The sequence below is a fragment of the Euprymna scolopes genome, chromosome 2, assembly GCF_053919585.1.
Source record: "Euprymna scolopes isolate OS-2025 chromosome 2, ASM5391958v1, whole genome shotgun sequence".
NCBI classification, from domain to species: Eukaryota; Metazoa; Mollusca; class Cephalopoda; order Sepiida; family Sepiolidae; genus Euprymna; species Euprymna scolopes.
This window is the reverse complement of record NC_136483.1, coordinates 19,906,878-19,918,998: the sequence shown is the minus strand read 5'-3', so window position 1 is coordinate 19,918,998 and position 12,121 is coordinate 19,906,878. Positions and strand designations below refer to the sequence as shown.

General features: G+C 33.1%; 2 protein-coding genes across 2 annotated transcripts in view; one reads left to right on the top strand and one right to left on the bottom strand.

The window, feature by feature from the left end:
* Window positions 1-5,871, bottom strand: part of LOC145289539 (fizzy-related protein homolog) — a 114,326-nt gene extending 108,455 nt beyond the window's left edge. Inside the window, exon 1 of the mRNA XM_080136419.1 lies at window positions 5,719-5,871. The gene's annotated coding sequence lies outside the window, so the exon portion shown is untranslated. The remainder of the gene's footprint in view (window positions 1-5,718) is intronic.
* Window positions 5,872-6,507: 636 nt separating this feature from the next.
* Window positions 6,508-12,121, top strand: part of LOC145289523 (cilia- and flagella-associated protein 144-like) — a 79,764-nt gene continuing 74,150 nt past the window's right edge. Inside the window, exon 1 of the mRNA XM_080136418.1 lies at window positions 6,508-6,684. Within this exon, the coding sequence (XP_079992544.1) occupies window positions 6,564-6,684 (121 nt within the window). The 5' untranslated portion in view covers window positions 6,508-6,563. The remainder of the gene's footprint in view (window positions 6,685-12,121) is intronic.

The following is a 12,121-nucleotide window of genomic DNA, read 5'->3' as shown; positions in this document are numbered from 1 at the left end:
AGAGTTACATTGGCCAAAACATTGTGAATAAAAGAACAAAGATTATAATAGTTTAAGAGTATAGAAAGTGGAATTTTGCTTTAATTTCGGCAGCCTCTTAACCTTCGCTTTCTTTATTTTGTCCAATGTTTTGACAAAGAAAGAGGGAAAGGAAAGGGGTGTGTTTGAGTCTATTGTTTATTTTTTTATTTATCTATTTACAAGCGGGAAGGGGGGAAGGGCCTTCCACAGTCGTAAAATATGCTTAAATATATTCTAATTGATGCGGATTTGGTATTTATTATTACAGAACCAATTTTCTATTGAATATTATATTGTACCCAATATATATTACTGGTTTCAAAAGTTTAAAAAAAAAAAAATGACTTGGGTGCCATCAGCTAGAATCAAAACCAAAACATTTAGCGCTCAAGCTATATTACTGACTATTTGAGGCATCGACAAATAAAAATGGCTTTAAAATTAAACCACTTCAAGCTATGAATGAATTTGTGCATGCGTAAAAGTAATAAAAATATGTCAGCAAGTTGAAGTGAACATTTTGCGTTTCAACTTGATGACAGATTTATATGCATTATTCATTCATCCAAACAAAGATTTTACTTGTTATAAACCATCTTTGGTGTATGATTACTATTTCCTGTTAATTTCAGTGTTATGTGACCAGTAGTATAAGAGTTTATCAGTTAAATATTTTTGCACAGACACACACATGCATACATTTGTTTTATTTATATAGATTCATTTTGATTAGTTATTTATTTACTTATTTTTATTTATGTTTGTATATTTATTTAGTTTCTAATTGTGGAATATGTTTACTATATTAGTACGAGTCTTAAATATTTTTTATAAGTATTTCTAGTATTTTTAGTTGATATGTGCAATTATTTTTTATAAATAATTTTAGTAATAATTGTTAGTATTTTTCATATTTTTGCTGACTGCAGTGTTTTATTGCGTTGAATGGCACTAGTGTCAGATAATATGTAAGACATTTGGAAGGAACTGTTGTGACCATTTATAAGGTACTATTATATATTTTTTCTCAGTTTAGTTATAAAACCTTCATCAAATAGGCATGTGAATTTATGTTACATTAGTTTGGCTCAATGTTTTGAGAAACTAATCCTGATGACAATCACGAAGATTGAAAGTGCTAGAGCAATAACTGAAATAACACTGGGAGCCATATTATACCAACTACCACCTGAAATCAGAAAGGTTGTCTACCCTGTCAAGAACATTACTAAGAAAATTAAAAAATGAGAAAACTGATATTCAACCAACCAAATCCGCTTAAATAATAACTTGTTGCCTATATATATATATATATATATATATATATATTAGAATACCTGTCCCAATTCAGGTAAAATTGATTTGCTAAACAAAACAGTATCACACTACTTTATGTCACCTTACAGAGATCAAAATCAAGATATGATGCTACTAAATCTGTCTAGAATCCTTATTACATGATTTTGATTGTAGAAAATGTCTAAAAGTTTAGGCTTAAGATTAAGTTATCTTAAGAAGAAACTGAAATTCAGAGAATTTTTCTGAATTGGTGTCTAATAATTATGGATAAAATTCAATGCAAATATGAAATATTTGAATTTTCAAATCGGAGGTTGTGCTTATATAATCTGCCTTTAAAAATATTCCAAAGAACTGAAACTGAAATATTAAATGATATTTGATAGTTATTGTTTAAATTTCACAAAACTCAGGTGTTTGAATTTTTACAAAGAGTTCCAACCCTCTATATCTTGGCTCTACTATGACACCGACTGGGCAAATAGCAACTGACATCGGACAGCAAATAGAAACAGTATGGTCTGCCTTCTTCCGGTCTCTGTGGTCCCAATGGGAAATACGCTTGGACACAAAGGGACACAACCTTCTCTATAGCTGCAAGACATAGCCTATGAGAGCAGGGGATATGTGTAAATTGAAAATTTGACAACAACTGTCTTTGCAACATTCTGCATTGTTGCTATGGAGATTGTGTACCGGTTTCTTCGCCAAAGACTATATATACGACCTCTGCCATCTGTCCTCCTTCAATGATGTCTCCAGTGGTTTGAAAAAAAAAAAAAAAATAGAAAAATCTTTATTATGTACATATTCATCATGGAGCAAAGATGTCATACTCCAAAAATCACGTAAATTGATCAAGTAGTTATTTTTAATAAAGAAAATCAATTTTTATGAAGAAACTAGGAGGAGACACGCAGCAGCTATATTGTTTCAAATTCTGCCAAAGTTCAAGGCCAATAATTCAATTTAACTGCAGAGATTTGTTTGTATTCAAAATAATTATAAGAATATGACATCTTCGTACATGATAAAGATTTTTCTGTATTTTTTTTTTTTAATCAAGTGTAATTCTAAATAAGCACTGAGCACTTTTCTTCATTTGTGATAATTTTTTGATGATTTCTTCTTTAAAATGCAGCAATATGCTATTAATGATTCTTCTTTTCGCTAGAAAAGCAAAACCAACAAAATACCTTGCAGCTTCCAAAATACAGAGGTCAAAACCTTGCCTCCTGATTTTGCGTCTTTAGTTACTATGGGCGCCTTTCAACAGCTGCTGTCCACTCAGATGACTTCCAGTTTGATTCTAAAGAAAAATGATCCACGATACATCCATTATCACATTGATGAAAAAAATCCTTTTTACTGTATGAAAACAGTTGCAAACAATGCTTTGAATGTTATTTTTTTTTACTGTGAGTAAATGCAGCACCCACTTTGAACACAGCTTTCTCATTAAGAAATGTCCATGCAAAATGGTAAATACACTGCTTTCTGAGATCTTCAACTTATCTACTATTTCACACAATTTCAATTTACAAAAACGAGTTTGAGGACATTTTTTATATTTTCTGAGACACCTGCCAAATTTGGACGATCCAAACATTTAACATCATTTGTGCCTGTATAATCGTCATTAAAGACAGCAAAGTTTAAATAATAATTATATCATTGCTGAATAGTATTTTTCCCATCAGAAATCAATGCTTTGTCAACAAATAAAATGCAGATTATTTACATTGTTTTGGAAATTTACAATAGTAACTTCACTCAATTTTGACAGATGCAATTTGAAGGTTAGTATTTATAAAAATCACATGGACTCTTATTATTAGCGATACCATCTATATGCCAGGCCCAGGACTTATTTAGTGATATGTTAGCATTAATTACATAATGTTAAACATCAAGCTTTCCTTTTTTTGTGGCTTGTGATGATGATTTAGCGGATAAAACCACCAATTGTCAACAAAACGGACGGGTTTCAATCTCAGCTTACCTAGTTCAATATAACCCTTTTCTTTTAAATAGAGTATTCTGAACAAGTAATCGTCCTTCGTTAGCTAGAGTCTTTCTCTGTTTATAAAGATGGCGACTATATTTTTTGGCATAGCTTTTATTTAGACATAACTCTTTTTTTTTTAATTCTATTCATCCCAAACAAGGCACACTGCTACTGAAATGTAAGATGCCACTGGGAATTTGGGGCTAGAGTTATAGGAGCATCCTAAATGGGGAGTTGTGCTTATTCAATGTTGGTGACTGAACTAGAAATTGATCACAAATTGTCTGATACAATATTTACGTCTTGGCCTTAGATAAAAGTGATTTTTAAAGTTTTTGGAAAGTAATTTCTGACTTGAATTAAGATTTATATAATCAATAAATAAAATAAGTTATATATTAATTTTTTTTATTGGAATCTTTTGAGATGAGTAACTTGTGTATTTATTTATTTGCAGACTGTTATCCTTATCTTTATAATTGTTGTGTGAAGTAACAACTATGAAGATGGGGATAACAGTCTACAAATAATTAAATAAGCAAAATAAGGTTCATTCGTATTTCTCGGCCGCGTCTCTATTATAAAAAAGAATCAATTCATTCAGTTTTTGTGTTTATTGAAAACTGAAAGTAGAAATGGACTAATGAAATCGAATGTTTAGTTACATAGTCACTGTTTATATTTGTTCATATTTTAGATAGTACGATTAACTTGGGAAATATTTTGGCATTATTGCAGAGAAGGTACAGTATTTTTTAGCCCCCGCCCCCCCCCCAAGTTAAAATCAAGTTTTACCATATCGGAAAATGCACTGGAGGAGGACTAAGACTTGCCTTTAAGTTGAATATGGGGTGGTTGAAAATAAGAAAATGCCTTCCGGAATAAACACCCCCAACTTCCCTATGTTAAGAACGGCTTTCGGAATAAACACCCCCTCCAACCTTCCTATGTTAAGAACGGCTTTCGGAATAAACACCCCCATCCAAACTCCCCATGTTAAGAACGGTTTTTGGAATAAACACCCTTTGGAGGTTGGACAACCAGAGCACATTAACAATGGTATCTTTTGTTTATTAAATTGGGTACTCATGCACTTATTGATCCGTGCTGAAATAATAACGTTACTATTTAAAAAGCCATTCTTAACATGGGGAGGGGAACTGAATAAAAAAAAAAAAACATATCATAAAATTTTAATTAAACTTGAAAATACGATTTGAAATAGCGCGGATCAGTAAGTGCATTCATTAGCACCTTAAATTGGTAGGTGAAAGTACAGAATAGTTGTAAAACACACTTTCCTCCCCATGTTAAGAACGGATTTCTAAATAACGTTATTATTTCAGCATAAGTACCGGAAGGGCGAACTATGAGACGGATAGAATTATGTAAATAATTAAACGAGGGGGGGGGATAGACTAGGTTCTAGGTTCTGTTACTTTATTTACCAGGAGATTAGACATATAAGGTCAAGTGTGGGTTTGATGAAAGTGTTTCCGTGGAACACACTAGGGTACTTGTTCAGTTTACGAACCGTGCTGAACTAACGTTATTATTAAGCCATTCTTAACGGAGGGGGGAGGGGGCTTTTTGAATATTCTGCTCTTATATCTAACAATTTTATAAACAAAACATACCGAAAAAATTGAATTTAACTTTAAAATCCCATTTAAAAATATGGCAGGGTTCGTAAATTGCACAAGTACCGCCCTTCTTCCCACCGTGTAAAATATTTATGTATTACTCAAATGTGCATGGTGACAAGCAAACTAGTTACTTAAAGCATCACAGTTTTAATACATTAAATAGATTAATAATCTATTAATAGCAATAAACTGTAATTTTCTTGCGGATTATAAAATCAATTTAAAAATTGTATCCCATATGGGCCACCATACAAAACAAAGATCAAATATTAGACGCACATTATTTTATTATTATTATTATTATTTTAATATAGACAGCTAAATAAACGTTGATTCCGATTTATCAAACATAAACAAATAAATAAAAGGAAGGGGAAATATTTATAATTGTCGAATGGGATTGTTAAATATGTTCTAAGGTAAACATATTGGTTTTATTTATGTCCAAAATAAACAAGACGAACGCCACGGTATTAAAATTGTTAAATGGCTATAGTAAACTTACAAGAGATAGATAGAAATCGTGTAGGCTTTAATTAATAAATATATCCAATATTTAAAGAAAGAAATATAATTTTAAAACTGTTTGGGAACAAAAAATCAGCTGTACAAAAATAATATTCGGCAGACGCCTTCGTTTTATTTAATTGTGTGCATATATTTGTCCGTTTTTTTGATTTGCAAAACACAACTCTTTAATGAATCCATAACAGTGTTAGGACCTTATATTATTTGATTACTTACCAAAAAAAGGTACCACTTAAGAGTACAGTGTCGGTATATCAGCCGACAATCGTGACAAAAATAAATTAAACCTTTCCGAGTAAAACAAACAAAAATGCCATTATAAAATAACAATATGGCTGCGCTTAGCGAACAGCATGACGGGAAAGCAGCGGGCAAAATCAAATGTTGTTTCTAAAAAAAAATTTTTTTAGAAGAACGTCCGTTTTAAAACTTAATTATACATTTTAAACTTAATTTAAATGATTCAGTAATAAAAATAATTCAACAATTCTCTTAATTAAATTCATGGATACAATTTGTTTTGCTTTACGAGTGTACTCAAAGCCTTACGATCGGTGGCTGTAAGTATGGATGGTTAAAATGATTGAATACCGCATTTAAAATTTATGAATATTATGCAATTTTTACTTAATAATCTTAATAATTATCAGTCATTTCGGTTTCTGTTATAAGTAATTTTTATTTAGTTCTTAATTCTAATAGTTGTCGATTTGGTTCTATCTAAGAACATGCAAACATTAAATTAAATTTGTTGCTTATCGGCTTCCATAAAATAACGTCTTTTTTCCGGAAATTCTAATTTGAGTGATTGTTGTTTTTCTTAAATTATCGAAATCATTTTTTAATTGTTTTTTTTTTTAATATATGCATGTATTTTGGAAATTAATTTTAAAGATCATTTGAATAATTAATATTAATAATGATAATAATAATGATATTTTTTTAAATAAGGCAAGATTTTCTGGGGGGTTTTCTATATTTTGTTTTTGTTTTTTTTTAACATTTAGCCATTGTGTTGCTAAGCAACCTAACTAAACAAATCTGGGCCCACTCTGGCAATCATGTCCAAAAAAGAACCTTTAAACCAAGTGGACCAGCAAAAAATTCTGGTGGAAACGATCTTAAAAGAGAAACGAAACCAACAGTTGTATACTACATTTAGTATCAACCCCTTCAGAAAACGTAATTGCAATTTTCTTTTTATTATTATAAATTAGAGACAACAGAACGAAAGAGAAAATATATAACCAATAAATGTTACCAAATCTGGACATTGTGTGTGTGTGTGTGTGTGTGTGTGTGTGTGTGTGTGTGTGTGTGTGTGTGCACGCGCGCGTGTGTGTGTGATCTAACTTATTTTAAAGGGTTTATTAAATTTGAAAAGCGGTGAGCGCTTAAGTTAAAACGAAAACAAAGATATCGACATGAGTATCGAGAATCGTTTAAAGCGCCAAAATAATTTTTTTTAAATACTCGTAGTAAATCCGCCAAATGAATATCGACGTGACATTTATTTGGTGGATTGATTACTACCAGTATTTTTTATTCATTTTCGAGTTTTGAACGATTCTCTGGACTCCAAATCTGAGAGTCTCGTGTCGTGTAACTATCTTTGTTTTCGTTTTAACTTAAGAAGCGGAAGCGCTAAGCATTTTTCAAATTTAATAAACACTTTAAAATAAACTAAAACACCTAAAACTTATGTAGGTAGGTAGAAGAGTAACATCTTGCCTTTGGTAACATTTATTTGTTATACATTTGTTTTTTTATAACTTTTTCGTTTTTTTCGGTATAGTAAAACATACCCAATTTATTCATTACTAACCACACATCTTATACAGGTCATTAACCAGTCATTGTTAATTGGCAAAAAAAAGGTAAATATCCAGATACGCTACAACAGAACACCAACCACTCTAATTTGTTTTTTTATTAGGTAATTGAGGTCACTGACAACGAATCTGATAGTCAAACTTGGGGCAAATTTACCGTTTGCGTGGTATTAACCCCCTGAACCCACAAACTACTTTCCCCCATATTGCAGCTTCCGTTTACGCTATGCACGTGCTGCAACGTAAACGGTGGCTTCAACAAGCAAACTGCCTTCTCACATGGCGTATCAATCAAAAAATTACGGACTGACATTTTTTTAATGACTTACAATTAAAGAAAAGTACAACAAATTGAGCAACCTTTTTTTCTTTTTTTTTTTTTTTTTTTGTCTCACGTAGTTTACAACTCTCCCCAACTTGGAGTGCTTTCCATTTTTTTGTTTTATTTGTTTTTCAGCTAATTTTAAATTTTCCACCCAAAAAGTACTCTGGATATTTACCTTTGAAAATTAGGAAATTCTATGTTCTGGAAAAAAATTTTTTTAAATTAAATTACCCCCCCCCCAACTTGGTGTGCTTTTCTTTTCTTGCTTTATTTCTTTTTCATCTAATTTCAAATTTTCCGCGGAAGATTTGTACGTCATGTGAGAAGGCAGTTTGCTTGTTGAAGCCGTCGTTTATGCTGTTGCGGGCCAGGATATAAATATCCTAACTCGCCACAAAAGAAAATAATGAAACGAATGGAAAGAAAGAAACAAAACTCAATTGCTGGATAAAATAAACGTGTCGTTTATTTTCTGTTGAAAAATGAATGTTTTAGGTGTAACTCGTGTTCATGTCCGCGCATGGAAAGAGGAGTGAGTAATGTAGTGGAACAAGAAATGGCAGTCCAGCGTATAAACAAAGAAAAAGATAGAGGGTTGACATCAGTAAAGCTGCGCGCACATGTTAGTACTTGTCCACATGGAAATGTCTTCAGGCCACTAGCTGTGGACGCGAACTTGTCTGGTTGATGGAAAAAAAGAGTGAGAAAGTCAATCCAGTTCATGGAGGGAGAAAGCGTATAAAGTGTACATACTGTCTGTTAGCTCTTGCCCCACATACAGTAGCAGGGGACGTAACGTGCGCGGGGGTCCCGAAAGGGAGGTGGCTGGTCTGTCGACCGCTTAGGTCGGAAGGCGACTCGAAAAGAAAAAAGCAGCTTATTGCTCTTGCTTTTATAGTTGTTTCCGGTGGTCTTTTGCGCATGTGTGGATTTCCTTTAAAGGGGAAGTGACGTTGCCCATGTGTGCGTATGTGTGCGCGTATGTGTGCGCGTATGTGTGCGTACATGTGTGTACGTTAGTGTGTGTGTGTGTATGCACGTGAATCTGAGTGCATGTACGCGAACGTGAATATATGTACGTGTGTGTACGTGCGCGCGTATGTTTGTGTGCATGTATGTGTATGACAAGAAAAGTGGCTTGAAATGTGAACGCGTGTTTTTGTGTGAGGCTAAAAAAGGTTCGTGCAATGCTACAGCGCGCATATGCTGCAAAATGGTGGAAAGTAGTTCATGGGTTCAGGGGTTAATACCATGCAAACAGTAAATTTGCCCCAAGTTTGACTATCAGATTCGTTGTCAGCGACCTCAATTACCTAAAAAAAATACAAATTAGAGTGGTCGGTGTTTTGTTGTAGCATATCTGGATATTTACCAAAAAAAAAAAAAAATGGTATATCTGAAATTTGATTGACAGCAAGCCATCTCAAATTCCCAGTGCTCTACTTGTTTTAGTCCCTTTTACATAGCATTTGTACTCTCACAGCAGCCGTTTACCATCCATTTCTTATTAATAATGATCAATCACTTTCTTTGTAATTTAGTAGACCTACTCCAGTTTGGAGTACTCTCCAGACCCTTTCAGTGGAGATCTGTTTGGTGCTCTCCTTCATCGGTTTTTCTATCCTCCTTGACCCTTCATGACTATTTTTGGCCCTTGTGTAGTTTACAGGCCGTGTTACTTTTTAGATATGATTTTCAAGTTAAATTCAATTTTTTCGATATATTTTGCTTATTAAACTATTAGATGAAAGTACAGAATAGTTTTTTTTTAACTTTCCCTATGTTAAAAATGGCTTTCTAAATAATAACGTTATTATTTCAGCACAGTCCATAAACTGCACAAGTACCCTGTTTTTTTTGGGGTTTTTTTTGTGGAGGTTGGGGTGACCATGTGTGTATGACGAGGGGAGAGGTCACCTTATGACATTTCTGCCAGTTTCAATTTCTTTCCATTTGTGTGGTGTTCTTTCTATATATTTTGTTCTAATAGTAAGAGATTAGGGTTCAAACCTCAATCGAGTCATACCAAATATTAAAAAAATAGTACTTGATACCCCTTGCTAAACACACAGCATTATAAAGTTAGAATTAATGATAAGTGGAGCAATTCAGAGAAAGGAGTGTCGTCCTCCCTTACATCTCGATATAGTAGCCAATGAAAACAGAGCCCTTAGGTCACTCTTGATTATAGTCGATCCATTTACTATATTTCTCTATTTTAACTTACCTGTTGTTAGTCGACTTTTGATGGTCATAGGGGTGGGTTTTCACACTCAAATAAAATATTAAAATAAGATTCCTATTCATAATTGCAATAATTAAAAAAAAAAATACACAAAGTCTTTATGATGTATGTACTCGTTATGGAATAAAGATGTCATATTCCAAAAATCACATAAATTGATCAAGTATCTTTTTTTAACTAAGAAAATTAAAATTTACTATTTTTAGTAATTTTAATACTAAAGTGTATCCATTACAAGGCTAATTTTGATCTCTACAGTTCGAATCGAGTTGTCTCCCTCTTATTTATAAATCATGGCTCATCAAAACACTACATTTCACTTAGTCATAAAATTTGGTTTTCTTAGTTAAAAAGCAACTAAATGATCAATTTATGTGATTTTGAGAATATGACATCTTTCCGTGGTGAAATAAAAATATAAAATAAAATTGAATAAAGATTATAAAGATTTTTCTGTTTTTTTTTTTTTTTTTTTTTTTGTTTGTTTGATTTTGGTAAATTTTTACTTTAACGGCAACTCAACATTCACCTTTAAAATTATGACTTTTGTAGGCTTTTTTGACGAATATCAAATTTAAATTTGGGGCAGGTAAATACTTTTCTGGATATTAAGACATTTTTTTCAAATTAATTACTCAATGAATGCAAATGGCAGTTGCCATTCTTAACATGGTGAGGAGGAGATGTTTTGTAACACCCATGCGCATTAATATTTGTTCAGTTGGGAAAAACATGACTGCCATAATAAATTATATTGGATACTAAAATTCTTAATATCCAAAAATCATCTTGTCTGCCCCAAATTTAAATGTGATTTTCGTTTCCAGCATATCCGAAAACTGTTAAAATGCGTCAATTGAACGGTGAAAGTTGAGTTGCCGTTAAAGTAAAAAAAAAAAAAATGCCTTTTTTTAAAGTCAGGTATGATTTTAAAAAAATACTAAAAATACAGAGTGGAACAATGAAAGTTGTTGCTTTAAAGAAAACAACACTTAAAACTTTATTTTAAAACTTTTATTGAAAAAATCAATTCAGGTAACTTGATTATGTAGTAGAGCTGACATCTATTCAATGTAGCTCCCTTTAACCTCAATCACCGTCAGAACTTGGAGCATGCCTTTTCCACAAGCACCTGCAGGAGATCGGCAAATGCTCAGCAGATAGCAGTGATCAGGCTGACTTTGGTGTTGTGGGAGGTCATGTTGGTGATGTTCTTGATGTATGACCAAACAAAGTAGTCCAGCAGGTTCAGGTCAGGGGAAGAGAGGAGGGCCAGTGACAGAAGGGTACAAAGTCGTAGCACTCCTTCTGAAGCCAAGCCTGGGTCTCTTTGAACTTGTGGGCTGGCGCCGCATCCTGCTGCCACACCAAGGGTCTACCAGTGGCCATCTGATTACACTAGGGGATCACCACACTCTTCAGCACATCCAGGTACACTTTGGTGTTGACTTTCAAGCTGACTTCAAAGATGTGTGGTGGCATGATGTGGGCTTCACTTGAAACAATACCAAAGACCATAACCGTGGCTGGAAACGTCATTGAGCTGTGCCCTCAAACGTTGAAATGCCCGGATTTGCATTTTGAGGGTGATGACAATGGTCCTTTTGTCATAACTTGGATCGGTAGAGAGCATGAGTTGTACAGTGGCACATCTCTTATCTCGCTCATTGAACATTGTGTCACTTTCAGATATGATAGAAGACTCCTATCGCTCTTGGGTATTGTAAACAACTGGCTAACTAGTAGATGGTCTGCAACACAAAAAGAAAACCGGTTTTCATCAAACAGAAATGGAATCATGTCGTCTTTTCTAGGAAGACAATTTTATCGTTCCACCCTGTACTTGATCAATTTATGTGATTTGGGGAATATGACATCTTGTTTCCTGGTGATTACATACATAATAAAGATGTTCCTGTTTTTTTTTGTTTTTTTTGTTTTTTGTAAATTTTTACTTTAACAGCAACTCAACATTCAAAATTTAAAATGATGATTTTTAAAGGTTTTGGAGTCTGCTGAGAATGAATATCACATTTAAATTTGGGTCAGACAAGTAGTTTTCTGGATATTAAAGACATTTTTTTTTTCCAATATATGAATATCAGTGGCGGTCATCATTCTTAACATGGGGGGGGGGTTGTAACATGTATGCGCATTAATACTTGTTCAGTTGGGAAAAACATGGTCGCTAATGGAAACATAATGGATTACATTAGA